The following is an 18,295-nucleotide window of genomic DNA, read 5'->3' on the forward strand; positions in this document are numbered from 1 at the left end:
TTTGTGCTGGACCTAATTGTGGGACTGGGTGGGGGGTTTGCTGCTTTTTTTTTTTTTTTTTTTTTTTAATTATGACCAGCCATACTCCCTGTAATTTCACAACCACCAGAAAGCAGGGAGTAAAGTGAGCAGCATCTCACTTTTTCTGTTCTGTCTCTATCCTATACCCATTCCTTTATTGTCTTTTGCTCTTACCACGAACTTCAGTGCTGGTTTTGATAGTCATCATACCCCACTGTAGACCAACAGAAATTGTTAACGTAAGAAAAAAAGAAGTGGATGACTTTTTGCTGAATGCAGGAGGTGAACTGTGTCATGGAGGAGTGTGGCACAGGTCAGAGCTGGCATAAGGGAAGGGATTTTCTGGCTAGCAGCTGTAAGGCAGAGATGTCAAGAAAAGGCTTTTCTTTTGACAGCCGCAAGTTGTTAGATCAGAAGAACCACATGTACATAAAATTTCCTTCGTTACTTTGAACTTTATGCCAAACAATGTGTTGTGGCCAAAGGTGTTAATTTAAAAAAAAAAAAAAAAAAACAACAACAAAAGGAATAAAGTGAATCAGTATTTGCCATTCACCAAATAGTATTATCTGTCTCAGAAGCCCTAGTGTTTATTGGCTTGCTGTTGATAGTTTTTCCTCCAGCTGTGGAAATGACCTTTACCACAAAAAACTCTGATTGTTGAAGGATTTGTTTTGAAGGAAAAAATATTCTCAGCATAAGCCTTGCTATCTGATCAGAATAGTGATGCTGTTCTGGCACAGCAATCTTTCCATGTCCTGTAAATTTTTGGGAGAGGGAAAAAGTACAAATGCTTGAGTTCTGTTTGTGTATCTTCCCCTGCAATAACCTCCTTGTGTTAGCATTTTGGTGAGTACTATGGCTTTTTATTTTCACGTGACATCTTGTAAATTTAGATCTGAGTCCATGAAATGTGTTTCAGTCACAAACTGTGTTTCTTATACTTTTCTGTCCTTTTGTAAATGTTTTTTTTAAATCTGTTTCTTAAAGCATACTGTATATAAAAAATTGCAAGCGAAAGTGTTAGCAACGCTTAGTCACACTGAAACTTCTTTAATTTCAGGATAAAATGTGTGTTTTAGAGGAGGAGGGCTAATAGCAACAAGAAAGAGCACAAACTGGCTTTTTTCCCCCCTCCTCCTGTATTCTGTCTTCTCCCCATTTGCTTTTTTTATGTGTCATTTATATACCTTTTAACAAGAAAAAAATTCCCTAACTCTGCAAATTTGTTGAAATGTTACCTAAGAGTTATGTCTTCTTCTGCTGGTTAGTTTCGTAATTAGATTTAAACATGACCTTTCTGTTAGTTCTCCTTTAAGTTAAATTTTAATTCAATTAGAAATTGTTGGCGGACTTGAAGACAATTGCCGCTTAGCATTAACAGTGATACATTTTCATTACCTCTCTGGAAGAAAGGGGGAAAGAAGAGAGCAAGGTAATTGAAATCAAATACCAAATTTCTGTCAACTTAATTGAGTTTTGAAATTTATTTAAATTTAATGATAACGACTATGCAGACACTTCCTGAGGCTCCTCAAAACTTAGCGTGATGATACAGTGCATTGATTGAAACTTAGGTGGATGTAGCTGTAATCTATGGCATGTCTTTGTAAAATTAAAGTGCCATTTTGATCAATGGGAGTGATTGCTCTGAGTCATGAAAGGTCTATCCATCTGACTTGGACAGTTAACTCCAGAAGATCTTTGGGAAGTGAAGCAAGAATAGGGCATGCATTTAGTAGTGCTTTCCTGCTAACATATTTCTGCTTCTACTGCACTACTATCTTAAGGTGAAATGAAGATTCGGGGTTCTGGATTTCTGCTGTGTTGTTCACTTGTAGTTGTTCTTGCAGAGTTTTAAACACAAAACAGGAGCTTGCACTAATTTGATTCTGCTTTAGTCTGTTGTACTCTTTTTGTGAAGCCAGGCAAGATGTAGCTGGCCTTCCTGATAATCGTTGCATAATGGTATCATATAATTGTCCCTGCACATCAGCAACACCTACAAAAATGAGGACATGGCCTTGGAAATGTACCTGTTGGTGAAGACAGGGCTCCTGAGGGGTTATGCTGCTGTCCTCTGAGTCTAGAGCAGCGCTGGCTCGAGGTGGTGGGTGGTGGCAGCAGGGGAATATACTGTCTGCTCCCGCGTCTCAGCCCCTGCCTTGGGTCCCTTGGATGCCAGCAGCCACATTAGAATGGGTGTAAGGTGCCGATTCTTGTACCAAGCACAAATATGTAAAAAGCCACGCTACTTCATGAACTGTATTTGTCCTCATCTGCTGATTAGCTAGTACCAACTGTTCTTTATTCATCTCTTCCTGGAAGGTCTTTGCATGTGACTTCATAGAAGATAGAATAATAGTTGTGGACTATTCCTTTTAATTGAAATACTTGACAAAGTAGTTCAGACTCCCAGCTTTCAGACAATTGCATTATTCACGATCCTGTCTCATTTATTGATACATAAGAGGCTTTCATGAGAGAATCTGGAGCTTTATCTGATTTTTTGGCAGATTGCTTTCATGGAAAGAACAAGTTAGAATCTATGATGAGATAAACTTTGAGGTGGTTGTAAGTAACTTCAAATACTCTGGGCTTGAATAAATCTAAACTTTTTAAGAACAGTTGTGCTTTGATTGTATAGCAGATAGTTTGTAATATAGAGGATAATGTTAACCTATTTTCTCTAGGTTTAATGCATGTTATAGGGTCACTCTGTTTTTCAAGCTGTGAAGTTCAGTCAAATGAAGAAGCAGTAATTTGAGCTAGTGTTCATTTTTTGGTCTTGTGAAATCTTCATCCAACTTGTTTTAGCCAGTACAACTGAAATGTGGGGCATTTTTTGTTTGCTCACAAAACAAAACCTACAAAAAATGGCCCTTGGAAACGTAAGTATTTGTAGAATAATATAATTTTGGAAATTATGTATAATGCATCAAGCATAAATGAAATAAAGTGCAAGTGACCCTCAAACAGTTATAAGTGAAGGATGCCATTCTATCTTTACATCATTTTCCATGTTTTGACAAAAAATTCTTTGGATGTGGTGAATTTTTCCAGTTAACAGAATTATTTCTGCAGTAGTAGTAGCACTTACCTGCAGCTGTCTGGAAAACGTGAGTGTGCTACATCAGACTGACGTGGAAAGAAAACGATAGTTAGAAGCCTGAATGTGGACAGAAACCGCTATGTCTGCTCTCCGCCTTTTATGTAACTCCAGTGCTCATCTGATCATTCAGCAGGGCACTTTTAATGTGGCAGAAAGCCTACCAAACAACAAAAAAAAAGGCAATACTTTTCAGCTCTCTGAATAAGCTCATCTGTGTCTGAAAATGAGTGTCAGGGCTGAAGCGCCAAGGACAGGAATGTGTGTGTCAATGAAGATGACTCTTTCAGCAGCCAGCCATTGACTTGAAGAAAAAAGCAGAACTTAACTGTTAGTTTTCAGTTCTTTTTATCAACACAATTGTAAAACATTTAAATGTCTAAAACCCAGCAGGTTTTGTAAAAATGAAATTATAAAACGGTGAAGTGGTGGTTATTGCATCACTTTTAGCTTGGACTTTTTTTTTTTTTCAGAATGATTTAGAAGGTTTTTTTCTTCTTTTATTGTAGGTTTACCTGAAAGTACAGGGACAATTATGAGACTTATTCTGTGTACTAGTAAGTTTCACAGAAATTTGGACCTAAAATGTGCTTTCTGTGAAGTCACGTGCTTATAATGCACTTTTTCAGCCTTTACATGAAGCTTTTAGTACCATTTTTTTCTTCTATAATTTATTTTTTGCTGATGCACATCATATTCATTATTGGGCTGTTAACCTTCTGTCCTCACAGAATAGTCATATCTCATTCTGCACAGATATACCTGTCCAGCTTTGTATGCTGAAATGTATGCAGTGTTAACCACTGGGTTTCATATATTGAAATGTTTCATGGTTTGAAACTTTTTCAGTCTCAGACAGTTAGACTGTGGCTATAAGCCTGGGTCATCTTAATACTTCAGAGCATTCTTCATTTAAAGGGTGTGTATCTTAAATCTCTCTACAGTAAATGGTTCTCAAGATTATATATGTATATATCCAGAATGGTCTTATTTCTTATCTAGTTAAGTTTTGGAAGTGTCGTCTGGTATGGAAAATGGTATTAGGAATTAGCTGTATGTCTTGAAAATACATAATGAATGTAGTAGACAGGTGTGAAATTCCTTAGGCTCTCAGATGAAGCATAAACCATATCATTTAGTCCTACATAGAATACTTCAGGTTGGAAGGTTCAACCTTGTATTAAAGCAGGACCAACTTTGTCTAGCCCTGCTTGGTTTGGTTTTGTTTTGTCTAATTGGAATGTCTTTTTTTGCCATTTGTTACTGCTGCTTCTTGTCAGTTTGCTGATGTGGGGTCAACAGACCTGTCTCCCTCAGCGTCTCCTTAGGTATCCTGTACTTCAGACTCCTGCTGTTCTGCTGGACTTGTTCACTGTGTCAGTGGCTGTCTTGTACTGGAAAGCTTAAATCTGAATATGGAGCTCCCAGATGTGGTTTCATAGTGGTGAATATAGGAAAATAATCACCTGTTGGCTATCTGCTGAGCACTCTCCTGCCAATACAGCCCAGGATTTGTCTGTCTGCCTTTACTGGAGGAGGACATTGCTGTGTTATGTTCAACTTGTCCACCAGGACCTCAAGTCTTGCTCTGTAAAGCTGCTTTTTATCCATTGGCAGTGTGTTCAGTTGTGTGGGGTTGTTCCAAACTAGAGACAAGTCTTGGCACTGACCTTTGAACTTTCCGAGGTTCTTGTCTGCCCATTTTTCCTGTCTGTTGAGGTTAGTGCACATGGCATCTCAGTTCCTCCATGCATCAACCATTGTCCCCAATTTGGCATCATCTGTGGGTTTGCTGAGGATGCCTGCAATCCTCTTGTCTATTTGTTAATGAGGATGTTCTATCAGTCCCAGTATCATCCCCCAAGCGATGCACTGGTAACTGGCAGCCTGTTGGATTTGTGCCATTGATTATAACCAAGTGAGTCTGACAGTCCAGTGAATTTTTCATCTGTTCTATAGTTCATCTGTCCAAGCTTTCTAGTTTGGCTAGGAGTATACTATGAGATCATATCGCAAACTTTGCTAACACCAAGTTGACATCCAGTGCACGTCCCTAGAGCTAGTCCTCCCATTATATAGGACAATCAGATTGATAAGACACAGCTCATCCTTGCAACATCCTTGCCAGCTGTTCCCAGTAATTTATTTTCCATTACAGGCCTGAAAATAGCTTCCCGAGAGGATTTGCTGCATAACCTTTCAGGGACTGAGGTTAGGCTGATTGGCCTATAATATCATTGAGCCCTTTTTGCCCTTTTCAAAGGGAGTCATGACATTTGCCCTTTTCTAATCATCAGGATGATCACCATGACCTTTCATAGATGATAGAGTGGCTTTGCAGTGACATTTGCAAGCTCCATTAAGCACCCTTAAATGTAGCCCACCTGGTCACGTGGGCTTGTGGCTGTGTATTTTGTTTGTGGAAGTTGTCCCTAATTTGGTTTTGTTCTCCTGGCACCAGGACTTTGCCACTAGCCTTGGGAACATGGTAGCAGTGTGAGTGATGTCATGAGAAAACCAATGCCAAGAAGGCATTGAGAACCTCAGCGTCCTTTCTGTCTTTTGTCACTTGCCTCTCCGCTACAGCCATTTTCTGGGTTTACTGTGTGTACAACATTGACATTTAGCATAAATGTGTAAAATCTTCCAGCTTGCAAAAATGCCAAGTACTGCTTCTTGCAATAAACTTCACTGGACGTCACACATAACAAGGATGACTTTCATTTATTTAAAAATATGACTTAAAAATAATGCTCAAAAATACCAGTGCTGAGACCTGGAGGGAAGAGACAAGGGATGTCACATAGTGGAAATGTCAAATATCCTACATGTTATAATTTGCTGTCATAAGTGTTTTGTTTTTCTATTCTAACCTATAGCTATGTGTTTTTCTAAGTGCTTTCTTCCATCTCAAATATACATGTGAAGTAAAGCACGTAGGGGACTAAGGACAAAGAAAATGGATTAGAATACTACAGTTTAACGTCATGTTGTCTTTCTCTTCATTGTAGTGTAATTCTTTGCTGTTGACCACTATTCTGATAATTAAACTATAGTAAAACCTCTGATTCATCTATTTCCTTGCTTGATGTTCTAGTAGATAGTAAAGCTTTAGTATTTTTTGCCTTACCCGGCTCCCTAGCATTTAGGAAAGCTCCTGTCCATATTTTGCTATTAGTAGTGAAGACGCACTACTGTTTATACAGTTTAAGGCTTGAAGTTACTCAGCGTTCATTTAGGTAGGTTGTTCAAAGCCAAGGTGCTCTACAGCACAAATGAAGTTTTAGCTAGTAAAATCAAAATACTGTGTTTAAAGCACTCAGAGAATTTTGAGTTAGTACTGCTGAGGCTGAATCACACCAGCCATGCGACAGTTCTGCTGACACAGCAGGATGTGTTACTTGGACTACTATTGATGTTAATGGATTTCTTAATGGTAGAACTTACCAAAAAAAAATCTCCATATGTTTTATTAGAATTATCTTTTAATTATAATGATTTTTGTATTCTTTACGGAATAAGACGCATAAACAATTAAAAGATTCCTCAGTCTGTTTCCTGTAGAAAAGATGCTGCATTTACAGTTCCCTGTGGTAGTGTAAGACTGTAATGTATTTCCCTCAGATGTTTAGCTGCAGTCAAGTTTTACATTTCCTTCTTTATAAAGACAAAACTATTCAAAAATTATGACTGGTTAATTTTGAATTTGAGATTTAAAAAAAAATTGTAATGTAAATTTAGAATTATTACTGCTGATTTTAAAGTCTTAGTCTTTTGGTATGCTATTTTTATTACTCAGTTGAATTTTAAACTGAGCTACAGATCCAAATAAAGGACACACAGTGCTGTGACAATGCATTTCAACAAAATGTATGGTAGATGAGATGAAATAACAGTAGAGCTGTCTTTGTTTAACTGCCTTTTATGTAATAAGCCTCATGTTTCTCTGCATGTCAGGTATTTTCTCCCACTTGCAAAGCATTTATGCTGAAAGTATCCTTCTAAATAACAGGTAGAAACACCAAGCATTTTAATACTAAAGCTTAGCAGTGTGTTTCCATTCAGCAGGCACCTGTTCCTCATCCTTTTTATTTTCAATTTTCTTTTTTACATAGCCTGGATGCTTCTTTTTGTGCTTTTGCATTTCCAAATTCAGTAAAACTGTAAAAAAAAAGGAAAAGTTTTGGAAACAGCTTTATAATTATAGCTTAGTTTTCTTAAAAGTTTTTTTTTTTTGGTGTTTTGTTTATTCAAGCTGTAAGAACAAAACTCGTTGATTACACTTTTTTTCTTTTGGTGATTTTGCAGGCATATTTGTTCTTGTCATTAAAGTCCACTGGAAGTAATGTTGCAGTTATCTTTTTTTTTTTTTCCTTCCCCAAGTTTATGCCTCTGTTAATGTTGTTTCCCTGAGGAAAATGGCACTTTACAGAAGGTTGTGTAGCTTGTGCATGACGGCAATAAGTACTGCTGTTTCCATTCTGCTGTGCGTGGAGTGTGTCTTCTTACCACTCTCATGACAGCCTGTTACTAGTGGGGAGTATTGCTTTGTTGAAGATACCAGCTTATTGAAGTGCAGGGAAAAATGACTATATTGGTACAAAAAGAAATTTGCAGATTGACCAGCTTTTCTAAGCCTGTTGGTAGGTGGAGGAGCTGTTGAAGTTGTTTAATGTCTCATTCCTAGGCAGCAGAGAATGTTGTCACGTTTTCCAAACAGGACCTCTCTGTTAGAAGGAAGAAATTGAGTTGAATTATGCTTTGGATCTTGCTGTTCCATTAAAATGCAAGTTGTTAAGGGGCCAATTTTGTTACTTACGGTTGTCTGTGGGAGATATTTGTAAATAGGTGGTTGTTCCTTTTTTATTTTTTCCTTACTGTTTGCATTTTCATTGTCTTGTCATTGAACACTTCTACCCTCATAGAAGGAAACTGCTCATATCCAAAACCACGGAGAAACCCTTTGGGCTGTGTTATGATTCTAAACAGACCATTGGCAAATATTTTTGAAAGTTGTGTGAAATAAGCCTGGTCACTCTGTTTGGCCTTTCTTTTTCCTTCATAATACTTTTGTGAAGTCTTACTACTCCCTTTAAAAGATCTATTTCCCCAGTTCCCTTGGCTCCTAAGGAATTAGGATAAGTTTTGGAAAGAAAACCGATTTGTCTCAAAGGTAAGAGGAGAATTTTCCAACTTCCATTAATAGAAAAGCTGGTACTAATGGTATAATGGATAATCATTGTGTATTACCACCCTCAGTGTAGAACAAGTGTTAGAGAGGGTTAGGAATTGGTTTCTGACTTTGTCTCTCAACTGTGTGTGCACAGTTCAGAGAATTTAAGTGTTGGAAGTGTTAGGTTATTTTTTGAGGTTCTGGAAGAGATTGTATAGTGTGATGCTAAAAATGTGCTTTATCCCTAAATTTTACTTTATTTTTCTTCTTTTTGCCGTGCTTATATTTCCCATAAACTGCTTGGGTAGGTTGAGGACAGGACAGAGCCACTTGCTGTCATTTCCTGCATACAGCACTGAGGCCGAGCAAATAAACGAGGGATTAATTCACTACAGCCCTGGATTGCTCTGAGGAGCGGAAAATTGGTCATGGGATCTCTGGATCTCAACTCTTAACTGCCTTTTAATGAGAAGATTAATCTTAAGTTACTTCTTACTTCATCCATTGTTTTGAGGAGACCAAATGGTGTGTTCTTAAACCACCCTGTCAAATTTCATCATGAAAACTGTGATTATAGAAGGATAAACATAACTGCAAGTGTATTCTTCCAGTTTTGTTCTAGGAAACAGTTCAAATCTTTTTTTCTAAAAATTTCTGGAGAAAATCTACCATCTGCTATGAAATATTTTAGCCCAGATTTAATTTGTCAAATTTTGCCTAATTAAAAATAGTTCTACAGTTTTAAGTGTAAGGCAGGCTTCATTGTAGACAGTGCCACCAGAAATGCTTGTAATAATACAAGTTGTATGGTAGCACTTCTTGTTACATTGAGTTATCCTACAAATACCTTGAAATATAAGCAGATAAACAATAGGACAATGAGAATAACCTTTAGTCTGACCCATTTTACTCCATATTCTGTTAATGGTAATGCCTATAACAGAAGATGATATGTCGTAGAACTCATGAAACAGGGAACTCACCAAACACATTGAATACTAAGTAGGTGAGCACATAGAGCAATGAGAATAACTTCTAGTCAAATCCATTTTGCTTCATATATGTATTCAGTAATGGCCGTGAGCCATTGCTACCTAAGCCAAGTAAGAGAGTAAAATGATTTTTAGTTGAGAAAATTTCCCTGTATCTTTTTCTATCAACAGCATAGGATATCTCTGCACTGGAAAGTAGATTGGGGTTGTGTTCAGTGGCTGCTCATGGAGTGGTCCATAACTCCTCTATTCATCATAAATTTATTTAATTTGATTTGAAATCCATTTATACTTCTAGTCCCGGTAATATTCTGTCATCATAAGTCACACAGGTTAATTATCTGCTTAATACCATAGTGGTTTCCTGTTTGCAGTCTTCATGCAACTTGTTTTCCTCTAAGGTCAGAAGCAGGGAATTGTTTTTCCGTACTTGGACCTTGTTTTGGCTGTGTACATTGAGCACCCTGTGCTCTCTTCCAGGTCTTTTCCGCTCTTTCCTCTTGTTGAATCCATATAATTGCCCTCATACCTAAACCTGCTCTCACCAACTTGCTGTTTTGTTCTTCCTCCTCATTAACTGGGTTCAGATTTTGTCCATTAATCTCCCATTTTTCTTCTTTTCTCCATTTTGAAAGGTTACTGCTAACAGTGGGTTGTCTTTGAACCCCATGAAAAGTCTCTTGGACAAGACTTGATAATTTGAGGGATTAAATAAGTAGCAATGAATGGGGAAATTGTGTGTTTTAGGTAGGAATACAGCAATTCAAAGCCTTGAAAATACTTATTTAAAATGCTTAACTACAGTTTTGGTTTATTTGCTTCTGGGACGTGTGAGTTGCATTTTTTTCAGGGTAGCTTTTCAGAGCTGTGCAAGCTGGATTCATTAAAAAAATAGTAATGATTCTTATGTAACCTGGAGATTTGAGGCTATATGAGTGCTCCAAATATTGAAGGCAATGGCTGGCAATGTGGATGCCAGCCCACAAGTGGGAAGGACAAGCACTGTCTCTTAAGTTTGAGCTCTTTGAGGCTGAGGATGGTCAAGGGTTCAATGTCTTCTTTTGCTGCAGTGTACCTCTTTGTCAGTTTGCTTTTGGTAGCTGGAGTTACTAATAGGCCTACATTTAAATGATTGACCATAAGGTATGCAGTTGTTAAAGTACGAGGGGGTGGTGGTTTTGTTTTCAAATCTTAAAAGCTGAAGAAACATTTTCTCTGGATTCTTCGGAACGCACAGATACCTTGTGGGTTTTTATTAGTTCCGGGAGTCTTATTAGTTTGTAAGGAACAAAATTTTGGGATACTTTGTGACTTAGAGGAAAGAAAAGATATTATTCTGATGTTGCTTCTTGGCTACTCACTGTATCCCAGAGCAGTACATTTATGGGACATGTAACCCATAATGGCCTATTTCTAGCATGTGCTAAATATTTGCTTTGGTTTTTTTTTTCTTAATAAGACAAGGAAGGAATCAGTGGTCATCATATTACTTCAATTTTTTAAAATCCTTCTTTATGTAGGAAGAGCAAATTCAGATTTTAGCTTAATCAAGGTGATGTGGTGAACTTGTGGTCAGACGTGAATCTAATAAAGAATCAAAAGAAAATAAGATGCAAAATTTGTATTAATAAGAAACTGTCCTCAGAATGGTGGTGAAGAGCTCACTTTGACTTCATGGTGCAGTTTTTAAAAAACACTACTTTTCTTCTTTTGCAGGAAAGATGATAAAGATTACGCTTTAAAGCAGATAGAAGGTACTGGAATTTCTATGTCTGCATGCAGAGAAATAGCAGTAAGTAACATTAGTTCATTCTATTAGCAAACAGACTTAATATTGATTTGAGTGTGTGCTGGTTCTTTTTTGCTAAATTATGTTCTACTATGGGTGCTGTATTTTTATCATAGTTACAAATGTCATGGATTATTTTGTGCACTTGTTATGTTTGCTGTCTAAAAATTATAGTATTTTAAAGTTAAAATTTGGAGCCTTCTTTGGGACAGATTAACTTTAAATGCAGCAGGTCTAGAATGTGATTAGAACCAGTGACTTAAATTACATATTTGATCTGACTTTGATATTAGTTCTTCAGTTGTTTTCCTTAACACATTGGTTCTTACTGACTCACAGTCATTAGAAGTGTTAGCTTCTGCTTAAATGAAGACTTCAAACTAAACTGGCATTATTGTTGCTTTGGAGGCAGTAATATGTCCATGAATATTATTCATATACTTTCTTAGGTTATTCAGGTTTATATTCATACGCCCCATGTTCTTAGAAATTAGTGAATAATGTGATCTAATTATGGTTTGTGAAGAAGCTTAGAAAGAAATTCTGGTAAAATTTGTATTCTGAAGTTTAACTATTGTATGTTCTTGTATTGTACTGCTGCTTGGGTTTATTTTTCTTGAAATATTTCAACAGAAATGGTTTACTATAAGGAAATACAGGTAATTTAGATATGTGAGGGGAAAGTGGATATTTTTTTCTCAGGCCACATTCCTCAAGAGTGTGAAACTGTATCTACCTTTCATTTTAATTTCATTTTGATTGATTGAGTGAAGTGAGTATCAGGCTTTCCTACTTTGTCAACTTGCAGTTGGCTTTGTGATTTCAAGCATAACAGTCCTTGAACTGAGTGAGGGGGACAAAAAATTAAATGCATGAAGTGCATATGAAATGCTAATGAAGTGAAGAATAGTCTTTGGGAGAGACACTCTTCCTGTCCATTGGTAGAAGCTGAGCCTCCCTTCTGTCATTGCCATACCCTCTGAACTAAAGGAGTTAAACCAGGGTTTTAAATTTAGCTTATTTAACCATTTTGGCAGAAATTTTCCAAATGTTGTGACTCTGAGGCTTAATGCTTTTGGGAAATGTAAGCTATAATTCCAGAGGGATTTAGGAGAATGTTTTTTTGCATTGATTTACCTCAAGTGTTGTGAAGAGTTAGCTCTGCCTGAATTTGGCTGGAGAAACTTGGCTGGTGTTGCAGAGTAGCTTTGCTCTGGATATGACTCTCAGTTTTTGCCTGTTGAAAAGGAATCGCTGACTGAGAGTTGGAAAGGGTTTGACCTCATTGTGTGGCTTGAGGAGTGTTGTGTAGTCATTCCTTTTCAATAGCAGAGTCTCTGATAGTGATGGAAGGGAAGAGCAAGAAGCAGGAAGACTTTCTCCTTGCTCTGAGCTGCTGCAGCTTATGCTCTTTTGAATAGAACAGCAGTACACCACAGGACCCATGTGGAGGAAGGAGACGATGGTACTGAACACATCAAAGATGCCACATAAGCCGGCACTGAAAGCAAAGAGGGGAGTGGAGCCCCAAAGCAGATGCAGACATAGAAAGAGTAATCTGAAGCAGCATTTCTTGAGCTGTTACTGACTTTGCTTCCTGTGATGCTTCCTGTGATGCTTCCAGGCTTGGAACTGCTGATATTGTGGTTGATTTTTTCTGCGGTTGAATTATAACAATTCACCGTGGAATTCTAGAATTTTAATCTTTTTTCCTTACTATTTGTTGCTGTTTGGCGTTAATAGGAGAAATTTTCCCCAAAAAATATTGTGTTTTAATTCTATTAAATAGATTATATCCCCTTTATATCATTAATACTGTAAACAGAATAAATGGAACCTCATATGGAGGTGGATCAAATCGAAGATAATAGCCATATTGTTTATATGGATTGATAGTATGTGTAATGTATCTATGAAAATACTACTGAGTTAATCACCAATGTTGTATCATAAAATGTCATCTGTACGTCTAATTAATAAAATTACTTGTTGTCATATTTAAATAGTCAAGGCTGAATGCCAAACTTGGTTACGATGTATGCTGGAGTACTCCAATTAATGCATTTTACAACATAAGCGGTATTGGTTTGCCTATAAAGTATATCCATTTCAATTTCTCTGGACAGCTGAAGCTTATACATTTTACTCTGTGGCTGAAAGAAATCCCTTTGAAACTCTTCCTTGGTTTTATAACTCTGCAATGGCTTTTGTCTTGTTTATGATAACTAACTTCAGTTTTGGATTGCTGAGTAACTTCTATGTTTCAAAATGCCTATAGCCTACTCTTAAGACATCGATTTGATGCAGACATCTAAGCTGAGGAACAGTGTCAGATCTTCAGAAGAATAACTATTGAAATGCATCCATTACAGAGAAAAGTTTGACATAGGCAGAGACCTGAGCTGAAATGGCTAATTTGGTTATGGGACGAGCTCAACTTACATATGTATGTCAAAAACTTCCTGCAGCATGAGTCCTTAGACCTAGTGTTGAAGAACCTAGCTATTCCATTACTCTGTTGAAATTAAGACTTATTTTCATCATTTTATGTAAACCACTTGTTTAACTAATAGCTTTAATAGTTATTGTGCTAATGTGCTAATTGAATCACTATGTTTAATATCAAGATAGTTGTTGTATTATATCCTTCCTTATCTTCCTCCCATTCATTCACCATGGTGTTTGTGAATTCTGCCTCTTCCAGAATCTTAACTGAATATTTGATTGCTCTTCTTGCAGACATGTGTACTGCCTGAGATTCCAGGTGTCTTTTTTTCATGATCTGCACTTTAACTTCTGAGGATTTAAGCAGGCCTAAAAACTATGCACTCATCATGCCAAGAGATGGGTTTGTATTAGATAGGAGAGCAGAGGGATAGAACGATGAGAAGATTTGTATAAAAATATGCATACAAGCCCAAACACTCTGTTCCTAGTCTTCCAATTGAATCACAAGGAAGAAAATCATTAAAGCCTCTGCACCTGGAATAGCGCAGCAAATGCTGTTTCACAGTTGACAAAGCATTAGCATTTTTTCAAGGCTGTAGGAAGCTGGAGTAGTTAACAAGGCTTCAAACAGAGCTTCAGGATTTGGGATTGGGCAGTTTTCTCCACAGGAGTGCTAGGTTTTCAAGTAATCAAGTGACTTTCCTGACATTTTTCTTATTGATTAGAGTTTGTTGTTCAGTTTTAGCAGGTTTGCAAGTACTTCACTTGCCTATGCCCTCTTTGGCTAGTGAGAAGTTACTTGGGTGTTTTGGGTCAGCTGTTTTTCGTTTGGGTGGGATTTTTTTGGTGTAGGTTTTTTTGTTTACTTTTTGCAGGACTTCCACTTATCTCAGCTTTTATAGTGTCTAATTTGGTTGAAAGAAATAAGCTTGAAAAACTTGTGTGTATAGTATTTTTACAGTGTTGGTTTTTGACTTGGCTCTGAAGAGGAAGTGGTAGATACGGTGGCAGACCCTCTCAATCATGAAATGCTGAATGGGATAAAGCAGAGCTCAAGTGGACAGTGCCACAGACTCTTGTCTGACTCTCGTCTGTGTGGTGTCCTTCAGACATTCTAGCCAGCTTTTACAGGTTAGAACAGCCTTGAGTCTGTCAGGACTAGGACAGAAAACTACAAAACAATAAGTCGCTGTCTTCTCTGATCATTTCCTCTCTTTAGGTCTGCCTTGGAGGCATTTGGGCATTCCTAGGATTTTGTGGTTTCCTATTATAACAAATACAGACTGTCAACAAATGCAGGCTGTCATCACAAAAGATGACGTCCTCTGTGTTGAATATAGCGATAGTGTGGCTGTAGGAAGAGAAAATTGATCTTCATGGAAGGAAAAATGAACAGCTTTGTTAATTTTCTGATACGAGAGCAAGCTGAGCTAAACCATCCTTTGGTTGTACTGTGGCTTAGCATAAATCATGAAGTGGCAACTGCAGAGATGGTTTCAGTATGATGCTAACTTGTATCCTAATGTTCACATGTCTGAGAGTTAGCAAAAGAAAAGGGAGTATTGATTTTTGTCTCCAAGGTGGGAGTTTCAGAGCCCAGTACAGCTCTCCTTCCTCAGGAGCTTGTCTGGGTTTGCAGCGGCAAGCACATGGTACATGGGCAGTGTCAGAATGAGCGGAGAGATGGATGGTTTGTGACTGCTACTCTTAGCTGAAATAAGCCTCAGCAGCAATTCTTGTCACTTCTGCAACCACTCTGTCACCCTGGCTTTCAGCTTCTCAGCTGGAAGGTGGCACAGAAGTAGAGGCAGAGCTAGCACAGCTGGCCTGTGCCCCTAGGCAGGTGAAAAGGGAGCTGTTGTTTAGTGATCTTAACCAAGTTGACCTTGGTCAAGAAGGCTGCTGCAGAGGTGAGTTGGTCCTCACACACTGAGGCTTCTGTGTCCCGAGTGACAAGAATATGTTGTCACATGATTAGCAGTCTGTTTTCTACTCTGCTTGTAGAGCAAATGGAGGAAGGGTCTAAGGGCCCTTTCAGAGCCAGTCTGACAGTGACCAAGAGCTCTGAAGCAGCATGCAGCAGCTGGAGGGACCCTGTGAGGCAGAAGCTAAAACCGTAATGATTCCAGGATTCACCTCCTACAACATTTTTGTCTGATAAGGAGCAAATGACTGTCCTAGTGAGCTTGCTGGAAAAGATTCCATATCAACTATGTGATAAGTAGAAATATCTAGGTGTAGCTTCCTCAAATAATGGTCGTGGGTCATGTCCCTTCGTACAGTAACAGTGGAAGCAGTTTCCCACAAGACCAAACATGGATATCATGAGTAATGAGTACAGTCCTTGTATCAGAAGACAAGTAATGGTTTCTTAGCAACTTTTCCATGTGGTGAAAGGTGACAAGGTATTGTGGAAGACAAATATTTGATTTGACTCTCTTTGGCGAGCCTGAATACTCTCAAATGCTTTAATAGTAGTATGGTATGTAAAATACGAGTTGTGACTGATACTTTATCAAGCTATATTATGGTGCTACACACAATATTCTTGAAAGATTTTATATAATGGGAAGATAGTTTTATTTTTAGTTCTGTGAAAGTGGGACAAAGACAGTAATTAAACATGAGAAATTGGAATCCTGAGGAATCATTATGTTTTCTGTGAAGAGCAAAATTTCACCAAGATTGACATCCACATCTGGATTCTTCATCCACCTCCTTACTTTGAGAGAACCTTTAATCCTCTTCTAATACTTCAAATGTGTTTGGACATAAGAGGTGCTAATAAATATTCACTTGTATGTGTGATCAGGCGAGACTCATTTGTTTTCAAAACCATATAAATTAAAAACAAGTGTGTAGTTTTTCCTCTTGACATTTTGTGTCGTCAGGCTTCTTTTTTGCAACATTTAGGTCTTTAAAAATAACAACAAAAGGATAAAGCAACAATTTCACACAGTTGTATATCTGAAGAACTGGAGCTTCAAAAATGTATTGTCAGCTTCATAATAAATTCTTAGGCTGAGCAGCATCACAACTCTTTCTGTTACATTGCCTTTGTAAGCTTTCATTTGAACATTTTTGAAAGGAAAACAGCATGTACTTTCAGCAGGTATTTTGTTGTTTTTTAGTACTGTGGAATACCTGACTCATGAGAATGTGAAATGGTAAAATCATGTTTACATTGAAACAAATAGACCTTGAATCTACTGGATAGCAGCTACAACAACTTGGGATTTGAGAACTTGTGTAATAAAATTTGGTTGTTAGTTTACTGAAGTACTTTATACTTGTTATTTAGAGCTCCAGTGTTTGATAGGAAACTAAGAATAGTGATTTTTTTTTTTTTAAGAAACTTATTTTATGAATATAGAATTGGATGACATGTCTGGAGTCATATTATGCTCCAGCTCTCACAGACAAGCAAGCACAGCTTCAAAATGTAGGGAACTGCGAGTTTAACTTTTAAGGAAAAAGAAATCTCTGAAGGCATTTCTTTCCTGAGTTTCATTTTAGCAATGACTCTGTCAGCGTTATTCAACCTTTAAGCCAAAATTCATCATGACTAGTTCATACAAACTTGTATGTATGATACTGTCAGTTAGAATAGCTCTTCTCTTTTGTTTTATTATAGGGAGAGAGGGAGAGGCTATTTCTTTCTCTGGCTTTTGGCTTGGCTTGCTGATTTCCCATTGTGCAGTAGGCTCTCCCTTCACATGGGTGTAGGCTGGGGCTTTCTTTGCCTTGTTGCAATTGGAATGAATCTTCCCTGAATTGGTCAGAGTTGTGCATAGTGTTTCAGGTAATGTCTCATTGTTGCCTGTACTTATCTGTTTAGTGATAGTTCCAGTGGTATCTTACAGGACAACTAAATGTTTGTCAGTTGTCTTCTGGTCTGAAAATGTCCTTTCTTTCTGCATAAACCGTAGTCTGCTTTCTGTTCCAAGTCCCTGTTTGACCACTTTCAATCTTAAGGCCATGGCATGACTTAATGAATGATTTGTTTGTAGTTGGATTCCTTGGTGGAACTGATGTGAGCCTTTTTGAAGCATGAGATGATGATTGCACTTTGAATTTACACCATCAAACTACTAGGATGACACAGTAGTGGTTTTTGCTTAAGTAAATGTTTTGCTTGATATTGCCAAGGGCTTTGTGTCTAGCCAGCTTTCTGATTGTCCTAAGCCTCGAGAGAAACACGTTGCTTAGCACTCACAGGAAGACAATGAAAAGAGGGAGTTGACTTTACAAAAATAGCTAATGTCCTGAGACAGGACATCAGAGAACCGCCTTTTGGGCCAGGTCACCTGTCCAACTGCTCTAGCAAATTAATCTGTGATTGTTTAAAGAAGTAAGTGTCATAGTATTGCAACACTAAGCAGGTTACACTGTCTGCAGACCACATGTAGTAAGAAGCAAGCACAAGACTGGGGATGGAATGACATTTGCCATAGAGCTACATGTCCTCACTTAAGCCAAGAGTGAAGTGTCTTGGCTTATGAGATGTGTCTGTAGTGCTGGAGGGCTATATGGGAAATGTGGGAGTGTTATTGGAGGAAGGAGATGATGTTCATCAAGACTTGTGCTGAGTTCAGCTCCTATTTGATGTGAAAGATAATTATTGTTAATAGTATAGTTAATCTTGTCCCTGTACAAATCATGTAGCAGTTTGTGAGGTTGTCTTAGTGCTGATGTTATTTGATGATGTCCTGTCTTATTCCACTGTGTCTTTGTTCATGAAGCAGTTTAACAATTTTATGCAG

At 37.8% G+C, this 18,295-nt stretch overlaps 1 protein-coding gene across 4 annotated transcripts in view; it reads left to right on the plus strand.

The window, feature by feature from the left end:
- CDK8 (cyclin dependent kinase 8) overlaps nucleotides 1–18,295 on the plus strand; it is an 89,388-nt gene that overhangs the window by 16,663 nt on the left and 54,430 nt on the right. For all 4 annotated transcript variants that reach the window (XR_009818455.1, XM_061993048.1, XM_061993058.1 and 1 more), the window contains exon 2: nucleotides 11,012–11,087. Coding sequence is in view for 3 of the 4 variants with exons in the window: in XM_061993048.1 (XP_061849032.1) it covers nucleotides 11,012–11,087 (76 nt within the window). In the remaining variant the exon portion in view is untranslated. The remainder of the gene's footprint in view (nucleotides 1–11,011; nucleotides 11,088–18,295) is intronic.

Source organism: Colius striatus, chromosome 1, assembly GCF_028858725.1.
Source record: "Colius striatus isolate bColStr4 chromosome 1, bColStr4.1.hap1, whole genome shotgun sequence".
NCBI lineage: Eukaryota > Metazoa > Chordata > Aves > Coliiformes > Coliidae > Colius > Colius striatus.